The sequence below is a fragment of the Leptodactylus fuscus genome, chromosome 3, assembly GCF_031893055.1.
Source record: "Leptodactylus fuscus isolate aLepFus1 chromosome 3, aLepFus1.hap2, whole genome shotgun sequence".
Lineage (NCBI taxonomy): Eukaryota > Metazoa > Chordata > Amphibia > Anura > Leptodactylidae > Leptodactylus > Leptodactylus fuscus.
Genome location: NC_134267.1, coordinates 12,956,859 through 12,979,860, shown reverse-complemented (window position 1 = coordinate 12,979,860; position 23,002 = coordinate 12,956,859). Strand labels below are relative to the sequence as shown.

The following is a 23,002-nucleotide window of genomic DNA, read 5'->3' as shown; positions in this document are numbered from 1 at the left end:
CAAAGTTCATTCGGCATAGGTTGGGATTTAAGATACTTGATCCTTCATTTTCAGGGGAAATTGGTCACTACTATAGCTGCCTGGCAAGTACTTTCTCCCCATTGAGAACACATGCAAGCTTGGTCAAACCAAGTGTTCATGTGTATAGGGAAGTTAGGAAGAATAGCTGTCGGCCAACATAGGAGGTTGTTTGGTCACCCTCGTTATCTATCAAAGTAGTTAATGGGTGCAGTAGATCTCCTAGGTGGGTAGATGTCTCACCACGGAAAGGACCAGTTCTAATTTAGAGCCTTACCAATTGATGCCTTGTTTCTTAAAGGGGTTCTATCATTACAATCCCTTTTTGGGGTAATACCAAGTCAGCATAGCCTTAAGAAAGACTATTCGTTCCCTACCTTAATAATTCTGCTCTGCGCCGCCATTCCGTTGATATTCTGTTTTTTCCCGGTATGCAAATGAGTCTTCACAGTGCACAGGGAACGTCCCATGTACTGCCTGAAGGCTCTCCAGTGACGCCTCAGTCTTCTTCAGCCGCGTCTCTCTGCCGCGTCCTCCATGTCATCATCATCAGACCGAGCCTGTGTTCGGATAGAAATCCCGCGCACGCTCAGTTGGCTCTGCCATTGCTTTGACTGCTCATGTCTGTTCGGCCATTTAATGGAACGTACCGTAACATACAGTAAAATACCCAAACAGACATGCACATTCTGCCCAAAGCCCAATGGCAGAGCTGACTGCGCATGCGCAGGATTTCCATCCTGAACGCAGGCTCGGCCCGGTAATGACATCATGGAGGACACAGCAGAGAAGCGTGACTGACGAAGAGGCATTGCTGGAGAGTCTTAAGGTAGCACAGGAGACTCCCCCATTTCTGTCTGGAGACTCATTTTCATATCAGGACAAACTGGAATATCAATGCAACGGCGACCTGGAGCAGAATAGTAAAGGTAGGGGAAGAATAGTCTTTCGGCTATTCCAATGTGGTAGTACCTCAAAAAAGGGATTCTAATGATAAAATCCCTTTAAGGTGAAGGCAAAGTTTGGTTAAGCATTCATAACTAAAAAACAAAGGCTGACAATGTAGGTTTTAGGGTTTCCCCTTGTAACTAACAGAAAATTTTCACCAGAAGGCCCCTCTGTTATTGTTAAAGAAGACCTTTCACCATCTCCACAAATTCTAATTCTAAGCATTAGAGATGAGCGAATAGTGAAATATTCTATATTCGGTTCGAATAGCCCCTCAATATTCGACTATTCGAGGGAATATCGAACCCCATTATAGTCTATGGGGAAAAAATGCTAGTTTCAGGGGATCCCACTCTTCGACTCAGGAGAGTCACCAAGTCCACTATAATACCTCAGGAAATGATGCCAACACCCTGGATTGCAACTGGGACATCAGGGGAGGCATGTCTGGGGGCAACTAACATGCCCAAGTCATTGTATTACATCGGGATCCCTGTCAGCTTGCGATATGTGGGAGCTGACTTTTTCCCATAGGAATGCATTGACCAGCGTTGATTGGCTGAATGCCATACAGAGTACAGCATTCGGCCAATCAACGCTGGTTCTGCTGGAGGCTTGTCTGCGAGGAGGCGGAGTCCTCCTCCGGCAGAACCAGCGTTGATTGGCCGAATGCTGTACTCTGTATGGCATTCGGCCAATCAACGCTGGTCAATGCATTCCTATGGGAAAAATTCTGCTCGTGCATATCGCAAGCTGACAGGGAACCCGACCAGATAGAGCCCCAAAGAGCTAGGTGAGTAACATTCCCACCTAAATAAAGGTAATCCCTAGCTAACCCTGCCTGTACATCTATCCCTATCCCAATTCTGGCACAGTTGGAATTTTCTCTCTAGCCTCCACCGTTCCTGAGCAAAAAGTGCAGGTAGTTTTGGTGGAGGTGTTCCAATCCTAGATAATGTATTTTTTGTATGTTAAGTTGGGGTTTCGCCTATTATAAGAGCAGGGGTCCCATTCCCCCTATTGATCAATCCAAAAATGTCCAAACAACCTTCTGACTATATCCACTGCTTTCTTTACGACTATCCATAGCACGTTACAAGAACAACCTAACCACTACATACGTCATTTGAATCTTGTCGAGCTGCAGTACCAAAGACAGCCTGTGAAAAAGAGTGGCATTATTCCTTAAAAAAAAGCCATTTCTAATCTCTTGGAGCCCCTTTAATAATTTTAATTATTATTATAACTTTAATTTCAATATCTCAGAAAAATAGAATGTTTCACAATTCTCACGACAGATTTTGCTCATGAAGCCCCAGTTACGAAAATACTTTTTAATAAAAGGGCTTTTTCTAAATTATAGGAACATTTCTAATTTTTGTTTGTAGAAACATTGTTGTGTTTGTCCATAGGATGGAGTTACAGTGTCCGAGAGAATGGGATTCAGCTGCAATACCTGACACAGTCCATGGACAAGGGAGGCAGTGTTTTAAAGAATAAGTTTTGTTTCCTTTTAAGCTCCATAGAACTCCTGTAAGAAATCTAGTAACTGATAAAATATATATTTTTAGTACACGCACATGAATTTTAATCAATTTTCCTGTACCATATATATATTAGTGTAGACATGAGCACAAGTCAGAGTGGCTTGAGAAGAAACATATATACGCTACTAGGTCTAAATATACACGACTTTTGTTTCCAATCAGTTTTCAATTGGCATCAAACAATTATACGGTATTTGGAAAGCCTTTAGGGCAAAATTAAAAGGTAAATATTGATCTAATCTACAACCATTTCCTCGCTGCAGCTCCACTTCCACAATAAAAAAGAAGCAGAAACAGACGTCTCAAGATTCACTATAGTGGGGAGAAATACGAGGGAAAATCCTGATCCCGAGCCGTCATTTCTGCCATTTACCAAAGAAGGATCAAGACTGGTGTTTGATTAATGTAATTAGTGATCAAATACAGGAAAATAATAATAATAATAATAACAATTAACAGTTTTTATTTGGGATATTTTATTATATACTAACCTCTACCTGTGTCTGCGTGTTGTTGGCGTCGATGATCCGCCTATATTCAGCAAATTGCTGCTGTCGATGATTTGCCTGCTCTGGCATTTCAGCAGCTCTTAAGCTGTCCTGCTGCTGAACTTGTTCCTTACGCCATGCCTGTGATTGTTTTGGCATCTCAGCAGCTCGCTGGGACACCATATGATGAGCGTGTTGTTGGCGCCGATGATCCCCCTCAGTTCCGCTTGAGGAGAACTCTGTGACTTCTGGCTTCCTTCATAGCTGTACTTGTTTTAGAATTTTGCAACAAATTAGAGTTTCTTTTTCCCAGCATGTTTAAAATGAGCAAACTGCTAATTTGAATTAAAGGTGTTTTCCCATCCAGTGTGTCAGCACTGCCTGGAGCAGATCAAATAATATGCAGATGTATGTACACCATAGACTGAGGGTTAGCTGATTGTTTACATAGAGAGATAGCAGACCTGGCTTTATCAGAAGCTAAGATGAGCAGTGTAATATAGTATGTGAACATAAATTCATAACAGTCGTGAAGCCATGGCATGTACCAGGATAAAAAGTAGCCGATGTGTTCATTGAGGTTACAAACTATCTATGCCAAATATCATTCAAATCCGTTCAGCCGTTTTTGCATGATTGAGGAACAAACATCCAAACACACAAACACAAAAACTTTCACATTTATAATATTGGTAGGGTATTTTTTGTACATTGGGTGGGGTGATTGTCTCAGACGACATATGGAATGGAGGTCACAACCCCTTTGCTTGTGATCGCTTTTTTTCCCCAAAAAATGAAGCACCTATAGATTTTCTATATAAGAAAATTGAGGAATGAGGAAAATTGCCTTCTAACTCATAGTCCGGGGCACCACATGGAGTAAATGCCCTGGATTGCCCGCGGTGGAAATGCCGTGAAAATAAATGTGGCATTTTAGAGTCACAGTAAAGTGGATACAATTCTACCAAATCCCATTCTAGAGAATCCCATCCCCACTTTGCGGTAACACACGCTGTGATCTCTTAAATTGTTGCAGTTTTGGAAATCGCAGCAGGTCCATTGCACCTACGGAAATTCTCGTGGTTTCCCTATAGGTATAATTGAAAAAGCAAATTCTCAACTTTGAACTTTCTGTGCAAGGCACTGTGTGTTGCCGCCGCAGTATTTCTCACAATGTTTTTTTGCCACAGGACGCCACGTGGGGCCTTAGCCTTAAGGTTTTTTGTCTTCTTCTGGATCAACACTGCAGAAGAATAGGCTGGACTTGGGGGACATATGTCTTTTCAGCCATACAAACTAGGCTCACACCTGCGCTTGGGTTTCTGTTATTCAGGTTTGGGTGGGGACCCGGTTAACCGGGGAGACCCACGGACCCCATAGACTAGACTGCTAAAAAACACGAGGAGAAAAGCCCGGCAGGATCCGTAAACGGAAAACCGAGTTCAGGTGTGAATCGAGCCTTGCTATGTCAGGACTATGAGTACATTCACATGTGGCAACGTGCTGCAGATTGTACATCCAAATTTGCAAGTGGAAAATCCACAATGTACAGTAGCTGCAAAGTACGTGAGATTTGAACCCATCTATCTCATCCACATGTCCAAATGGACAGTGACCATCGGTGTAGAATCCACAATGTGTCAATTCTTACTGCAAATTTAATCCTTGTGGATTAAATTATGGTCCGGAACACCCACAAGGTCTTTATATCTTCATTTTTTTGCCTTTTATTTTTCTATTTATCCTGCTATATTGGTTTTCACTGGAACTTAATGGCGAACCAACTCCCTCCCTGTGCCAGGTGTTTGTCTTCATTGATAAAACACAATTTCATGCAAATGTGTCAAGTTCACGAATTCTTTGGCCACTTGTGTAACTACTCAATCACATCTTAATATTCTCGTATCTCCTGAGAATTCTATTCATCGCGCAGCTTGTAAAGGACGTCACCGAAAATCTTTCACGTTATCTGCACTTGCCTTGGAATTTAGGTAAACAGGGTTGAGATAAGAAGCCGTCGCTACACGTAAGGACCGTCTTACTAGGTCCTCATTAAACCTCGGAGGAAGGAGTCCGTGTACAGGGGTTAAATTTCGACCTTCATAAATATAGGCCTTGCATAAGTCACTATTGACTTAGTCTTTGCTCAGCCCCTCGCTGTGTGGTTTGCACGGCGCAGGTTACATGCAATAGAAAAATATGAATCCTGGGCTTGAGTTATTACATCGAAATCGTATGTTTATAAATGAGCGAAGTTGTTATATTTATAAGTCATTAATTCACTGATGGTTTGGGAATAAAGGAAGCTCAGTGATGGCCGGGGGAACTTGAAGGAGCTGTGAACAGGGAACAAGAGGGTGGCTTTTAAATCCATCTGAGACTGAACGGCAGCCAAGAGCGGCTGGTAATATATTAGTCAGTCCGGAGAAGGAGGGCGAGGAAGCGAAGTGACAGATTCCGTGTAGTCCTCCTCCAGATCTATTAATGAGAGTCTTAGGGAATTTCAGTTAATTAGGAGAGTCTATTGAGCTCGTTCCTTCCTTACATCAAAAATTAAGACGGAAGCGAGAGGAGATCTCAAGCCGCTCTGATCATTTCACGCGGGCCGAGAGCCTGAGCCATTCATTTGGCTTTAAGCTAATGATAGAGGTCACATACTTATCGACCAGTGAAAACAAATTGCCCATGGCTTGTTTGTCAGGCATTAAGATATCTCGAGCTAATGTCAGCACTTTGACTAATTTGCAGCTTGTGTTAATTTATTACGTAGGAAAATCTGGCCTGCTCAAGGGAAGTTCTGGTCGGCGGCCAACTCATACTATACCAGCTAAAGAATATGAAGAATTCAGAGTAGGGAATGACAATGTAACTCCATGTTCTTATAGAGGATCTTTTACGGCCTCCACTAACCCTTTACATCTTTCAATAGTCGCTGCAACACTGATTCTGGTGCAGTTTTAATTTTTTCTCTAGCCCCCACCATTCCTGAGCAATCATTTCTGATCGTTTCAGCACAATTATGCTCTATAGAGACAAGTGGGCGGTCCTAGGATGGGGCAAAATGGCACAGACCACCTACCTGACATCGGATAGCATAATTGTGCTGAAACTAAGAACAAAGATTGCTCAGGATGCAAAGCATTGGGGATGGTGGAGGTGGTGAAATGTCCTCTTTAAAGGAAATGTATAATGAAAAGTGACCTATTAGTTTCACTATAACCCATGCAGAGGCTTAAAATAACCAACTCTTCATACTCACCTCTCTGTTCAGCCGGGAATTTAGTGGAGAGTCTCTGCTCGGTGTTATGGTCCTACACATGACTCAACTATCTAAAAGTGTCATGTTGGGGGAAACTAATCCTAAGTACCCCAAATAACTGTAGGTGAAGGGCAGGATAGTCAAACTAAGAAAGATTTTTACCTGTTCATAGGGAATTACCAAAAAAATCAATGAATTTAAAAACCATAGGGATCCCTATATATGGTACCTCCATATGGGACTATATTATGAGAGCATTCTTCCCTAGAAACAATGTATCCAATAGAACACAATCCTTATGTATCAGCGGTGTACTAGGGCTCCATAGACAAGTTGGAGTTTGTACAGAGTTATTTATGGCCATGTACAAGAGTCTTATTATCGGTAATCCACCAGTAACTATCATACTATGTATATGAAATTATGGTCACTGGTTCTATGCATAAATGTATTCATGATCGTCAGTGTAGTCAGCAGGCAAGTTCACAACTCTTATTTTGTGTCTTTCAGAATATAGGCAAGTGGAAGATGTTTCGATAGTGGATGAAGACTACAGGTGTTGGCCATCTTACCATCACAGTGGATGCCTCCTTTCTGTGTTTGACATAAATGAAGCCATAGAAGTCTGTGAAAGCCATTCTCAGTGTAAAGCCTTTATCTGGACCAACCAAACAACCTGGACAGGTAATTCTATATTTACTTACACAAAGTTTATTTCACAAACATGGAAAAACCGAGCAATAGCTGGTCTTCAGTCATCTGAGTTGTGACTATAACAATCCAACTTTGACCTTACTGTGACCTTTAGTTTGGATACTTGTCTCATATCCACTGATTTTTAGGAACATGTCGGAATGATAACGAATCCAATGATACCAATAGCCATACGTTCAGGCATGTTAATGGACCACAAAAATTGATGTTGGCTTTACTATATACAGATGTCACTGTGTTGGCTTTTTTAGATTCTCTTGGGTTGATGTTGCTTGGATTTCTCAGTACTAGGGTTGAGCGATCGGGATCGGAAAAGATCAGATTCCGATTGGCGATCGAGTAAATTTCATGATTGGGTTCCAATCCCGCCTAAAAAGATCGGAATGGAATTCCGATCCCGATCTCTTAACTTACCTGCACAGATCTGCTGCCGCTCCCCGTTCTTCTCGGTCCTCTCCTCTCTCATTCACATGCCTTCAGAGCGCCGTGCATGCCCCAGCTTCCCTAGGCTAGTGTTACAGATGCTGGGAATAGGCGGGCTTGTTCTGGCTTAGGAGAGTGTGGGCAGGTACTGGGAGGAGTGATATAAGTGATGCACTCACGTCTCCCCGCCCTGTACCCTCCCACACTCTCCTAAGCCACAACAAGCCCCGCCTACTCCCAGCATCAGTATCACTAGCCTAGGGAGGCGGGGGCGTGCACAGCACTCTGAAGGCGTGTGAATGAGAGAGGAGAGGACCAAGAAGAATGGGGAGTGACAGCGGCAGTGGATCTGTGCAGGTAAGTAGCTGGCAGATTTTTTAATCACTACACAGCGTTGAGTCCAAAAATTGAAGCATTCAATTTTTGGACTCCATGCAGTGTAGTGAATAGGATCATTTTTAAAATCCGATCTTCGATCATTAAAAAATCACATTGACTTGCATTAGAATCGGAATTGGGATCGGGATTGGCTGGCAAATGATTGGAAATCGGATTTTAAAAACAATCCTGAAATCTCAAGATCGGCTCAACCCTACTCAGTACGCTTCTATCCTAGGCAGTACTGAGCACTGGAGTATTATACAATTTTAGGAATATTGTAGGCATGAATTAATTTTGTAAATCAAAAACATTTAACATAAAAAAAAAATCAACCAGCTCCACAAGAGAAGGTGAGAATTCCTCTGCGTTGCTGCAGAAGTCGTTGACTTGGACGGAGACGATGGAGTCTGAGCCTATTTCAACAGTCATTAGATCAGACACAAGTATCTTGGGAAGAAAAACATACAACACTTTAGTGAAAGATAGGCTGATAGAATGAATGTGAAGAAGGATTGATTGTGTAATTGATGCTAAGCAGAAAGCCGGCCCTTCTCACCACCTGAAGACAAGAACGCAGTTATTTCTGGTTCTACATTAGAGAGGCTGGATTCAAGGATCCTAATATTAAGTAACTGTAGCGATCCTAAATTTATTTGCAGATTACTAAGAAGCTAAACGACAAAAACAACACCATGCACTATGTTAAGACTGCATGGGGAAACATCCAGTGGCTGGAGTCGCGTAGTCTTATGGTCATACACATTAGATTATCATCCGAGCCCACTAATTTCATTGGGACTGGCCAACCATCTGATTAACATAGGGGCTTCCTCTTCCGTAAGGGAATAACAGGACTGGCCTATTGGATTTCAACATGTCCAATCCTTTTGTTGTTACAAGAGATAAGTCAAAGCCATAGCGGTCTGGATGTGGTTTACTTCCCTCTCCCGATTTAGGACCCATGGATGTTTGATAGAACCGATTGTACGTATGTATGGATGGAACATTGGGGGGAAAGTTGTTAGACAAACAAACATTCAAGACAACAGGACTTTTCTTCCACATTTATTGGGTGGAGACCATTATAGTCTAGGGGGTCTGGATTTGGTTTTCAGTTTTTAGGTCCCCAAGCAGAACCGAAGAACGGAAACCCAAACACCAGTGTTGGCTTGGAAACAGGCAGCGGATAATCTTTTGCATATAGGCACAAAACATATAATATGATGCTTTAGTTTCCAAAAGGCTGAAAGTGGTTGAGGGGCAGACTCAGTGTTGGTTTGGGGTTCCTTGGGATAAAACGATTCTAGAGGCCTGCCCTCTTCCAACCCCTAGGAAATAGACCATAGTATCCTTAGTCCATGGTATACATTTAGGTACCTTCTTGTAGACCAGTGATGGCGAACCTTTTTGAGACCGAGTTCCCAAACTGCAACCCAAAGCCCAATAAATTATCGCGGAGTGCCAACACGGCAATTTAACCTTAAAGCTCTGTGGATACACAATTGCGGACCCACAAATTACAGTTGTGTGAATGGGGCTTTACAGATTTTCTACTGAAAGATAAAGGTCTCTGCATTTGGTACTGTGAGATATAAATAGTGAGGGGACCCCACACAGTACAATCTGCCCCGCAGTGGCCCCCACAAAGGATTATATACTCCACAATAACCCCCCTACCCACACAGTGTTAAATTCTCCACAGTAGCCTCCCTCCCCACACAGTATGAAATGCTGCACACTAGTTCCCCCTCCCCACACAGTATGAAATGTTCCACAGTAGTCCCCCTCCCCACACAGTATGTAATGCTGCACAGTAGTTCCCCCTCCCCACACAGTATGAAATGTTCCACAGTAGTCCACCTCCCCACACAGTATGTAATGCTGCGCAATAGTTCCCCCTCCCCACACAGTATGAAATGTTCCACATTAGTACCCCTCCCCACACAGTATGAAATGCTGCACAATAGTTCCCCCTCCTCACACAGTATGAAATGTTCCACATTAGTCCCCCTCCCCACACAGTATGAAATGCTGCACACTAGTTCCCCCTCCCCACACAGTACGAAATGGTCCACAGTAGTCCCCCTCCCCACACAGTATTAAATGCTCCACAGTAATCCCCTTCCAACACAGTACACACACAAATATTCTTACCTGAAGAGCCGCCGGGTATCCTTCTCCTGTTGACTGTGGGCGCTGATGACTTATGTAAGTGAGCGATCCAGGCAGTTGCACTTGTGCCAGCAGAAGGGGCTCTGCTTGCCCTCTCTGGCACGCATGCCATAGGTTCGCCATCATGGTCCTAGACCATTATTGTGTTAGAGGCTGGGTCCTCCGCTCCTCTTGTGGACTAGACCAACACTGGTCAAATAAAACCATTTGTTTGTATTTTCATCTCTCTTGATATGTTACAGTATTGTAAGTTTTGTTGATTTTTATTATTTTTTATATTTTTTAGGGCGACATCTCGTCTTCTTCAAAACAGGCTCAAGAAATCTCGTTCCTGATCAAAGCAAAATAATCTACCTGAAAACAGATTGACCAAATTGATTCCGTTAAGGTCCTTTAGCATGGATTGAATTGAAGAAAATGCACTAATATTCATTCTAATTTCTAGAGTGCTATTCAAATTTACCTGAATTTACCAGGATGGATGTGCAATAATTCAGCAATTTTTTTTTTTATTTTTGTTTAAAAAAAATGTGATTTTCAAAGACAAAAAAATGTGATACACTGTTAGAAATGAAGATAATGAATATGGTGATTATCTTCAATCTGTATATAGTGCTATTTCTGCGGTGAAGAAGAATGACATTTGGATTGGTTTGAGCACACCAATGTCAGTAGGCTGCTGGCTTTACATTCTGTGTGACTGTCCAATGGTACGCCGGCGACTTTCGCCCCGGTGCGAAATATTTCCGTAATTTTCTACAGGGATGAGAAACTATTTGTTATGTTATACGTGTGTGTTACTTTAATTGTAAATTATGAGATTTTAATTATAAAACATCTTAATTTAAGGTGTCGCTCCATGAGGATTCTAGCAAAACAAAGCCATAGCTCATACGTTTCGAGGGTTCCAAAGAAGTGTAAAACTAATATATGGGTCGAATGGTTGAGAGATTGGGAAGCTCTTTGGTAGTTTGAGGAAGAACTTCTAAGAAAGTGCAGCACGTAGCACCTCCGTCATCAAAAATAGACTTCTACGGGGAAAAAAGTTCAAGGTGTAGGATCTCCTACTAAAAAAAAAATCTAAAAATGATAAAAATAAAGTCAAGGTGTGATCATTATATTTACCAAATGTCATCACTTATCTTTTACCAAAAACATGTATTCTATCCAGTATTGAACCAAAAAGACCCTGCCTTAAAGGGGCACTCCAATCAGATCCCATCAATAATCCTGGTGATCAACTGATTTCCATAGGTTTGGTTTGTCAAAACCTCCTACAGTTGGGGAAGCCCCGTCTGAGGCTACTATATGGCAACCTTTTACATAAAGGGGTGACCATATAACTGATGGATGCCTATGCCAGATGCTCCACTGACTTGAGGTCATCCGAAGTAGGAGCCGTGATTCATAGAGATGGGTCCCAAATGGAGGACCCTCCAGTTATGACGTCTATATACTGTACTTTTACAGGGCTTGTGGAAAATAGTTGTACAGAGGTGACTATCCCTTTAAGCCAAAACTAACATGGAATATTTATGACCAAATATAACGCTTACCTCACAAAACATACAAAGAATGGCCTTAGACTGGCGGCGAATAAGAATTTTATCAGAAATAGTAGAGTAATGGTGGCTGTGCCCATACGGCTTATGCACTCAAATTCTATAAAAAAAAAATGGCAACATATTTCATGTCAAAAATATTTAAAAATTTCTAGAAAACAGCCAGTTTTTTGCTATAGAACCAAATCCGGTATCTGTAGTCGTAACTACAGTTTGGCTTTTTCTATAGATGTTCATGGGTCTACAAAAACTTGTCTGGTTCCAAAAAGTTAGACCAATGTCTTCATGGTGGAATATTGCGATGGAACTATTCATAGGGTATCTTGGTAACCTGGTGCTGTACCGAAGCAAATGGGTGTCTGTGGGTCCATCGCTTTAAAAAAAAAAGGGGCTAGCATGGGATAACAAAAAAATTTACGATTCCTTGTCACTCCCATGTTGAATGGGTCTCCGCTCTCCCCTACTTTTGGTCCCATCCCAAAACACGGAAAATGCACCCTATGGGCAGGGGTATCCTGGCGTGTCCTGTGTATCAACAGGGAGTAGAGCGCAACAAATTTTTCTATTATCGTCATGCTACCTAATGAATACGTCTTGTCCATAAGGAGATCTTACCAAAAATCGTGAATTTTGTAAATTATTCGATTACGAAATTCCTTTGTTGTAGGCTGATATTTTTGTCTTCTGTTAGAATTTTGGTTATTCTGATTTGTTACAACCTGTATGTGTCACTATTAGGGTTGAGCGATCGGTATTGGAAAAGATCAGATTCCGATTGACGATTGAGTAAATTTCATGATCGTAAATCCGATCCCGATCTTTTCCAGTGGGATCGAGGTCGGAGGTTATCTCAAGATCAACTCAACCCCAAAAGTGACTCCATAGAGAAGCATTGACTAGGGTTGAGCGATTAGGATCGGAAAAGATTGGATTCCGATCGGCAATTGAGCAAATTTCATGATCGGGATCGGCTGGAAAATGATCAGAAATCAGATTTTAAAATCGATCCTGAAATCTCAAGATCGGCTCAACTCTAGTCACTATGGCTACTATTTCCTATGACTAGATTTAGTACTCTCTTAAATACAAAATTGGGATGTTTACGTAAAAAAGTGGTAGAATTACCCATTAGGACAGATAAGACCTGTGTTTTTTACCAAAAATTTTTGAAAAAATTGTGACCAGATTGGTTACTATGGATGATACCACTGGTATATTCGCATCAACATAAATAAATCTTCCCCCCCTTCTGTCTAGTAATTGACCCTACAATGGGCAAATTGGATTAGTTATCGATCTGGTGTTTGTTATCCTCATTGGTGCTGAAGGTTATTATATTTAATAGGTACTTCTGGTATCTAATCTATTTGCTTTCGATGAAAGCTGCCACTGACATTTATTATACTGTTTTATATTTTGTACAGACAGATTCTTATTGTTTTTGTACTTTTGCTTTGGAAATTTTTATTTTTCTAAAAAAAAAAAATAAAGTTTGGTAAAAATTGATTGTCGTCTCTTAGACTTTCTTTATAGTATTTTTGGATTTTTTTTCTTCTTAATGGATTACATAGAGGAGCAGGGGTAGATTTGGAATCATACTTGCTGACAGATTTTGTTTTTTCACGGACCCCTCATGGACTTGAGTCTACGAGAGATCCCTGAAAAATGGACGTAAATGGGATATGTCCTATTTTTGTGGACTATTTTTAGACTTTGTGAAAAAAAAACAGACTGGTCCTATAGACAACTAAGAGGAAGATGAGACTCCACGGACTGTTATACCCCAAATCATCTGCCCCACCCCACCCCACCTCCCCATATAGCGGTCACCAACTAAGAGGAAGACGAGACTCCACGGACTGTTATACCCCAAACCACCCACCCCACCCCCCCATACTCACCACTCACCCACCCGAATCCAACTCCCCCCACACACACACTTTACTAGCTTTGGCAATGCCAAATATCTATTCGGACGTGCCAATAAAGCTTGTTTGATTTGATTTGACTCTCATCATTCCAAAAAGGACTGGCTGTCGTACACTGAGCATCCATAGCTCAAGCCATGATGAATAAGTATCACGTAACTTATGATGGTATGGTGCTTGAAGCAGCACTGTCTTCTTATCCCTGAATAATGACCAATGGGTCCTCTTAAATGGATTTTCCACTAATATTATGTTGTCTATCCTTATGGTAGACCTGGAATTCCTGGAAGAGCTTGTGGTACTTGGGTGAGGTCCACTTCCTTTCTTAGGCCAGTGACATCATGTCCATTGATCACATGGTCACAGTCTAGTCCAGGGGTAGGGAACCTTTGGCTCTCCAGCTGCTGTGAAACTACAACTTCCAACATGCTCCATTCACTTCCATGGGAGTTACAAGAACAACAGAGCAAGTATGCATGCTGGGAGTTGTAGTTTTGCAATAGCTGGAGAGCCATACATTCCCTACCCCTGGCCTAGTCCCATTTCAATGAATAGGGATGAGCTGCAGTACCATGCACAGCCACTATGCAATGTATGGTGCTGTATAAACAGTGAAAAAGCTACAGCTCTAGCCCCTTCAATTAGCTAATCAGTGGAGGTTCCAGTTGTCAGACCCCACTGATCTGGTATCGGTGACCTATCTTAAGGACCAGTGATTGGTATCAATATTTCGAGAAAACCCCGTTAAAAGTCCAAATGGGGCTATAGTTACACCCATGGCCTTACGATGAAATATTATATACATATTAGTCATATATTCTCATAGCCAATTATTAATGACTTCCTAAGGGGAACGCGTTTACCAAAATGCAGGAAACCTTTTGCTCTTGAACATTTTTTTCCAATGGCTCCCAAACCCCCTTCACCTCCCCCCGCACTCCCACCTTACAGCAGATGGATTTTGGCTCTGTAATCTCTATTTCGTATGTTACATGAGCAAACAAAGCCATATGATTTGGCAAGACCCTACGAGGGGGGAACATGTTTTGATTAGTGAGGTGTCGGAGACATAATAAATTTCATTCATGCAATGAACTTTCGTGTAATACAAATGTATCCCGAGGTTTATCTTACAGGCTTGTGAAAGGAGAATTTCATGTATCTTTGGTAAACTGAAGACAAAACCAAGAAGTAAGTGTGTTTATATTCCCCATTGACTCCCCTGTGGTGCTAAAGCCAGAAATCCTCTAGAAAATGAAATTTCATTGCAACCACCTATATAGCTCTTAAAGAGACAGTACCGTCATAACCATTGGCTTCCCAAATGAAACAGTCAAGGGTGGAAATACCAGAAAGTGCTTTAAGACGCCATGTACACTTGATAAAGGGGTACACATCCCGAAACGCGTAGTGTCTATTGTTAAATAATAAAGTAATTTTGGACTGAATTATCCTGGGTGAAGTGCGGTTCCTTCCTTCTGACCCATTGGGGGGTTTATTCCTTGTGCTTTTGGTACGACCCCAGACACCTTAGGGTGACCATGGATCCTGCGAATGTTTCCACCCAAAGAAGAACCCTCTGTGAATCGGATCTAATGTTCTTCAGGTGGTTGTGACCTACTCACAACCAACCAAGGTGAGAATTCAACCTATTTGTTGTATATCTTTTGCCATACAATCCTACACTATACATGGCTCGGTGCGGTGTTGTTCTATTTTCTTCTCGTTGAGCTAGATCCTGATGTCTGTGACCATAGACTAAAGACCAGTGCTAGGGTTGAGCCGATTTCAGGATCGATTTTAAAATCCAATTTCCAATCTTTTTCCAGCCGATCCCGATCGTGAAATTTGCTCGATCGCCGATTGGAATCCGATCTTTTCTGATCCCGATCGCACAACCCTAGTCAATGCTTCTCTATGGAAAAAGTCACTTTTAGGGTTGAGCTGATCTTGAGATAACCGACCTCGATCCTGCTGGAAAAGATCGGGATCAGAATTCCGATCGCGATCGTGAAATTTGCTCGATCGCCGAATCCGATCTTTTCCGATCCCGATCGCTCAACTTTAACCGGTGCTGAACAAGACATAGACAACTTTCAGACAAGTAGCTCTTCTACATACAAGTGAAAAGTTGATTTTCTTAGCTGCCCCACTGCCCTTTACACATACATTTCATGTTCACTATTAGAGAATGAACCAGTTCGTAGTGCACCATGTCCGTTACGAAATTTCTAAAAATTTCAGGCTCGGCTTAACTCAAAATTTTTTGGGTTCATCACCCAGGAATCATTATTAAGCTCTGACTGAGAACCAGAGAGGTGCGGGCAAAATCAAAAACATTGACACTCACTTTTCCTTAGCTCTCCTGGATGTCCAATCTTCCTTCTTATACTCATAACTTCTTTGTAAATTTTTCTGGCGTCTTCTTCAACATGACAATCCCAAGGAACACAACTGAAGCCTCAGTGGTGATTGGGCCTCAGTGATCATGTGGGGTGCACCTATGTCATCCGTGCTCTCCATGTGAAGTCTCACTGAAGCCCAACAGAACACACCAGAAAAGGTTGCAAGAGACACTGTGTGAAGACTTAAGATTAATATACTTGGCACTTTGGCCATCTTCTTTGAGAAACCCACCCATAGGAATAGGAAGACTTTTTAATATGTCAGTTGCCTGAATCAAAGAAGTTTCACTGCATTAGCTTATCCTATCTCGCACAAGAGCCCTGTGTTGTCAGTGTCCTCCATTGAACCCAGCATGACCACAAATGTGGTTAAGTCCAAATCAATTAGATCAAGATCATAAAAAAAGGACAAAGGGTCACAAAATGGCCTTCGCCGCCAAAGAGATGGCCCCGGATACCAATCATTTCTATGCGGTTGGGTTGCACAGCCATGACCAACTTTCTCAGAATAAGAACCAGGATTTCTATAATAGAATATTATTTAGGATCGTTTCCTTATTATTCAAGTAAATAGAATGAAATATATGTATGAATAATTTAGATTTTTCTACGATTCAAGATTGAGTTGAAGAGTCCCATGTTCTAGGTGCTGTCCTGGGCGGAGAGTGGCAGGTTCCTTCTTCAACTCTTTCTGTGTCCGGTGAGATGTTGGAATTTCTGAGTCATGATCGATACAATATTGCTATATACTAGTCTGAGCAAAGTAGATTGGTTCTGTCCGGGATTCCTTTAAAAGGACCCAATAGATGATCGACTTCAGAATGTAAAATAAGTAATAGTTTAGATCTTACAGTCTTGTAAGCCCTGCGTACTGACAAGATAAAATTGCCAAAAATTAGTCTTAAGATGGTCATACACCTGTAGTAGGCTTACTTGGCCAACCCTCTTTCTACTGAGTTTGCCTTATCAATGTGCACTCGATTTAGTTGAGAATACATGTGCTCTCTATAGGGACAGAGAAATTAGCCAATGCCAAACACCCCTGGTGGTGACTTATTATTAGAGATGAGTGAGTAGTACTCGATCGAGTAGGTATTCGATGGAATACTACAATATTCGAAATACTCGTACTTGATTGAGTACCACTCGCTGTTCGAATGTAAAAGTTTGATGCAGAACCAGCATTGATTGGCTGAATGCTATACAGTCGGCCAATCAACGCTGGTTCTTCTCCTATCTTTAGAAGTCTTCTCCGTGCAGCGTCCCCGCGGCGTCTTCCGGGTCTTCATTCACTCTGCCAGGCATCGGGCCTGGGCAGAGCCGACTGCGCATGTCCGCTTGTAGTGCGGGCATGCGCAGTCGGCTCTGCCCAGGCCCAATGCCTGGCAGAGTAAATGAAGGGCTGGATATCGCCGCGGGGACGCTGCACGGAGAAGACTTCTCGGAGGATCCAGCCCGACCCTCACTCATGGCCTTGTAAGTACAATTTGATCGAACGTTGCCTACCCCTGAAACTAGCATTTTCCCCCCATAGACTATAATAGGGTTCGATATTCGATTCGAGTAGTCGAATATTGAGGGGCTACTCAAAACGAATATCGAACCTTGAACATTTTACTGTTCACTCATCTCTACTTATTATCCATGAGTATAAAAGATCTTCTATGTTGAATACATTTTTCCCCTCACATCATGTACTGAATAGAGTCGGCTATCGAATCCGGCTACAGTCACGCCAGCACTCGCTCTATGTTCAGGGATGCCGTCCCCTATCCCGCTTGAAATATGCGGAGAGACAAGTCCTCCAAGTCCGCCGAGTTTCTGTCCCCTATTCCAAGTGAAAAACGTGAAGAATCTGCATTGTTCACGGTCAAAAACTGGGCAGACCCCATTAATAGGGTTGAGCGATCGGGATCGGAGAAGATCGGATCCCGATCAGCAACCGAGCAAATTTCACGATCGCAATCATGATCGGAAATCAGATTTTAGACCAAGCAAATTTCACGATTGCAATCAGGATCGGCTGGAAAATGATCGGAAATCAGATTTTAAAATCAATCGTGAAATCTCGAGATCGGCTCAACCCTACTGTAGATATAATATACAATTAGGGTTGAGTGATTGAGATCGTAAAAGATCGGATCCTGATCAGCGATCGAGCAAATTTCCCAATCGGGATCGGCTGGAAAATGATCAGAAATCGAGTTTTAAAATCGATCCTGAAATCTCAAGATTGGCTCAATCCCACCCATTATCATCCAACTGGGTAAAGTCTAAGCAGATCCAAAGAATGGAACCCCCAATGCAGGTATGATCCCAGCATCAGTGTACTCTAATAGTTTTAGAATCTTCAGACACAATTTAAGTAAAAAAAAATTATTTCACCACCAATAAAAGATAAAGAAACAAATTTTAAAAGAATTACAATAAAAATTTCATTTTCCTGGCCCAGACTATAATCTCTGATCTCTATTGTCCTGTTCTCACATTCGCGTACGGTACAGAGCAGCTCAGCATTTGTTACTAGCCTTTGTGAATACTGAAGTGGGCAGCATTTTGATGAAACATTTAGTCCAGGCTTCAGATTCTTCTCCATCTGTTCTTTATTTTTAAGGCTTTCCAAATAAACTCCTTTCTTGAAGGATGTTGGGAATGAAAGCAACTTCTGGAGGGTTTGAACATTTGTTGAGAAAACGTGATCTTGGCAGCTAGTTGAAAAGGGACTGCAGAAAGATTGTTCAAGAACTTCAGGGTGATAAATTACATGTTCCTTTTTTTTTTCCCCTCCATTTTTTAAGGGTCAAACAAGCTTCAACGTCCCATGGATCCAGCCACAGCCAAAAATAAGTGAAAGAAGATCCAACTCCACATCGCAGTAGGTGACCTCAAAACATCAAGAAAATAGCCAGCGGAATTAGCTCCAATTATCATATATTCATAAAGAGACTACAAGGAAATTACGACGAGGAACACACGGAAAGTTCTACTCTACGGGAATAGATGGATTTTCAGAAGGCTATTCATTAAATCAGCTCGGTGAGGCCCAAAGTTCAAGTATGAAATTCTTTGTTTAAGAGAGTCCAAAATGTTACAGGAGACGGAAGAGCTTCGTGTTACTTAGGAATAATCTAGATTTAGAGGACGAGACCTCAGGGAAATAGTATGGCAGCCAATACAAAAATTTGCATGATAAAAAAGGTCCTAAAAAAATTATTGGTTCGGGTCTAAACCTTGACATCTGAATCTAGTTCAGGCAAAGAAGTTGCAGTCACCTTCGGACCCGAAAGCTGAAGGGGGCACAGAATACCCCATGTTATATGACACCACACCAGTATTCCACCATGATAGTTGATTTTCATGTGGTCTTGGTAAAAATTTTACTTTTTAAGCAAGACACTTTGTTACCTCTTTGGCCCCAATTTAGTTTATTTTTCTTAGAGATTACATATATTTCCTTAACCCCTTCCCGCCGATGGCATTTTTTGTTTTCGTTTTTCGTTTTTGACTCCCCTCCTTCTAAACCCCATAACTTTTTTATTTCTCCGCTCCCAGAGCCATATGAGGTCTTAATTTTTGCGGGACAAATTTTTCTTCATTAATTATTCTGTATAATGTACTGGGAACCTGGAAAAAAATTCAGAATGGGGTGGATTTGAAGAAAAAATGCATTTCTGCGACTTTCTTACGGGCTTTGCTTTTACGGCGTTCACTGTGCAGTAAAAATGACCTGTCCCCTGTATTCTGTGTTTCGGTACGGTTCCAGGGATACCAAATTTATATGGTTTTATTTACATTTTAACCCCTTAAAAAAAATCCAAAACTGTGTTAAAAAATTTTTTTTCTAAAAACTGCCATATTCCGACAGCCGTAACTTTTTATACGTCCGTGTACGGGGATGCATAGGGCCTCTTTTTTGCGGAGCCAGGTGTACTTTTTAGTTCCACTATTTTCGGGAAATGTTATTGCTTTGATCACTTTTTACTCAAATTTTTATCAGAATCAAAACAGTGAAAAAACAGCGGTTTGGCACTTTTGACTATTTTTGCTGCTACGGTGTTTACCGAACAGGAAAAATATTTTTATAGATTTGTAGAGCGGGCGATTTCGGACACGGGGATACCTAACATGTATATGTTTCACAGTTTTTAACTACTTTTATATGTGTTCTAGGGAAAGGGGGGGTGATTTGAATTTTTAATTCTTATTATATTTTTTATATTTTTTATTACTTTTTTATTTATTATTTTTATTACTATTTTTTTTTTTTTTTTTTGCATTTATTAGACCCCCTAGGGGTGTTGAACCCCAGGGGGTCTGATCACTAATGCAATGCATTACAATGCTAATGCATTGCAAAAAATCATCCTTTCTTTTGCAGGCTGCATGTAAAGGCTCCCGGCTGTCATGCCAACGTGTCATTGGCCCTGGAGCATGCATTCAGAATCTAAATTCTGCGCATGCGCAGTCGACTCTACCATCAGGCTTCGGGCAGAGCCGACTGCACATGTCTGTTTGGCCATTTTACTGTGGCTGCTTCCATGACAGTAAAAGAGTTGGCTCTGCTTGAAGCCCGATGGTAGAGTTGACTGCGCATGCGCGGAATTAAGATTCTGAACACAGGTTCACCGGAAGAAGACTAGAGGAAGGACGCGGCAGAGAGGTGCGGTTGTAGAAGATGGAGGCGTCACTGGAAAGTCTGTAGGCAGCACAGGAAATGCCCCCTGTGCTGTCTGGAGACTCATTTGCACACGGGGAAAAAACGGTATATCAATAGAACGGCGGCACAGTGCAGAAATATAAAGGTAGGGGAAGAATAGCCTTTCTTAAGGCTATTCTGACATGATATTACCTGAAAAGGGATTCTAATGATAAAATCCCTTTAATAATATATATTACAAAGTTTCTTATATTCACCTGTTCTATTCATGTATGAAGCATGGTTTTATGGGGTTCTATGTGATTCCAAAATTGCTGCTTACTTGCAGAAACAGCATTGCAATACGAAACATAACCTTATAAGAAGGGGAGGATTTCCTCTGCCAGCCCATCATGGATTGCTATGACAGCCAAGTCTAACAATGACCCTGAGATCTGCCATCTTTCTGCACCTATTAGGCTTTGCCGGGGCAGGACCTAGTAGGATGCCTTCTCATGTATCACTTACACCTCATTCTATAAAATAAATAACCAATATTCTCTAAATCTGAAAAAATAGATATTATAAATCCTGAAATTCTGTAACTCATCTGAAATGTGTTGGAATAATACAGAAAATATGCCGTGTATACGGTAAGAAGTGTTGCAAGGATTGCAACGTCTTTCTTCTGCCTTGTGTCTGCGTTACATTTTACAAAGTGACATAAGACGTCTATGAATAGTAACTCGTGCCTTCACAATGCATTAAATGTGTTTATTTTGTCAAGAGACCTTCACTTTTCTTGTACTTGAAATCATTAGAGCCATATGGCAGTACTGTATGTGATCTCTAGGTTCTAACATGCAGCATATGGTGCGTAAAGCCATGTATAGATTGTTGTATGTGGAACTACATGTGTAGATTATATCCAATGTCATTCTTACAGGGAATTTCATTTTTGACTTATTAACCCTTTCTTTTCCCAGGAGCTGAATAATGCAATGGAGACCCGCCAACGATGCCAACGATAAGGGCAGGCTCTGATGGTCCGAACGGCACAAGCGGCAATTACAGCCTCAACCCTCCAGGACGTTCCACAAGTCCTTGTATGACAGCTACTGGTATTTTATTCCATTGGGCTTGGAGAAGACTAGTAAGTTCTTTCACCGATTTTAGTCGGCTGCTGCACCCCTTAGTTCGGTGATCCAACTCATCCCAGAGGTGCTCAATAGGGTTCAAGTCTTGGGCTCTGGGCCAGTCCAGTCAGTTAACCTGATTGTCACTGTACCGAGCCATGGTAGACCTCACTACATGATAGCTGGAGTTGTCATCCTGAAAGTAACATTGGTCCGACCCAAGAACCGCCATAATTTAGGAAGCACACTGTTATCGAAAATAGAGTAATAGGCGTCGGCGTTGAGTTTACCATGCACTGGGACCAAGGGTCCCAATCCATACCAGAAGAAACCCCCCCCCCAAAACCATAACTCCACCTCCGCAGAACTTTACTGGGTGTCCAAATACTTATTGCTAGACAGTGTAGCAGACATCACAGCACTTTTGGTTTGGACCCAAATGTTTAGTCCAAAGCAAAACTTGCACTCGACCCTTGGAAATTTTTGCAAAATAAATTTTGCAAGGTTTGCCCATCACTACCTGTAACGATGACATCAATTTCAGAGCAATCTTAAAGAACCACCAATGCAAATGCCCCTCGAATTTTTCAAGCCCAGTAGCGACTAGTCAGACAGGCGCGAATTTGTCAAGCTGTACGCTTTCTCGTAACCTGATGATGTCATGAGACAAGGTGTAGAGCCTTACGTTAAATATATAACATAAAACAGTCTTCTAGCAAATCTGCCCCGCTATGTAAGGAGAGGATGAGAAAATGGATGGACTTTGTGTAAAAGGAGATTCATTACTAAATGTAGCAGATCCCCAGATGTGAAAGCCGCGCTCAGGACCGATGATGTCACCATCTCCCCAATACTAATCCCTAGAAGAAGCTGAATAAACAGGAATACATTAGGCCTGTACAGTAAAGTGCTGGAAAAAAATAAAAGCTGATTTTCGTGTAATAAAATTGTCATTATTGCGCTGTCTTCTGTGCGGCCGCCGCATCCAAAACTAACAGAGAACCTAATCTGAAAGTATAATACAAAGTATTTTCCTACAATGAAAACGTGTTGCCTTGTAAACCACAGTCAGCCCATTACTTCCTTCTTTTATCTCAGATGGCAAGATGTGCGCAGCTTTCTAAACACTGTGGTTTGGCCCCGAGACGTGTAATAAAGACAGTGAAATAATAAGTGACTATGGAATAGCTGGTGGAGTGTTGTGAGCCGTGCGTATCGCCAGCAGGCGCCATGGCATCAGTGCATAATCCAAGCGAGGGATAGATGGGCTTAGTCTTAAAGGGGATGTCCACACAGTGCACAGGGAGCAGAAGCAGTGGGTGCAGAGCTCAAAAGCCACCGCTATACAGTGGACAAGGCTGCAGTGCCGCTCCTACTACTTCTAT

The 23,002-nt window shown here is 41.8% G+C and overlaps 1 protein-coding gene across 1 annotated transcript in view; it reads left to right on the top strand.

The window, feature by feature from the left end:
- The window catches only part of PKDCC (protein kinase domain containing, cytoplasmic), a 59,071-nt gene extending 47,530 nt beyond the window's left edge, over nucleotides 1-11,541 (top strand). The window contains exons 6-7 of the mRNA XM_075267064.1: nucleotides 6,771-6,944; nucleotides 10,237-11,541. Coding sequence (XP_075123165.1) covers nucleotides 6,771-6,944; nucleotides 10,237-10,319 — 257 coding nt within the window. The 3' untranslated portion in view covers nucleotides 10,320-11,541. The remainder of the gene's footprint in view (nucleotides 1-6,770; nucleotides 6,945-10,236) is intronic.
- Nucleotides 11,542-23,002: the final 11,461 nt, after the last annotated feature.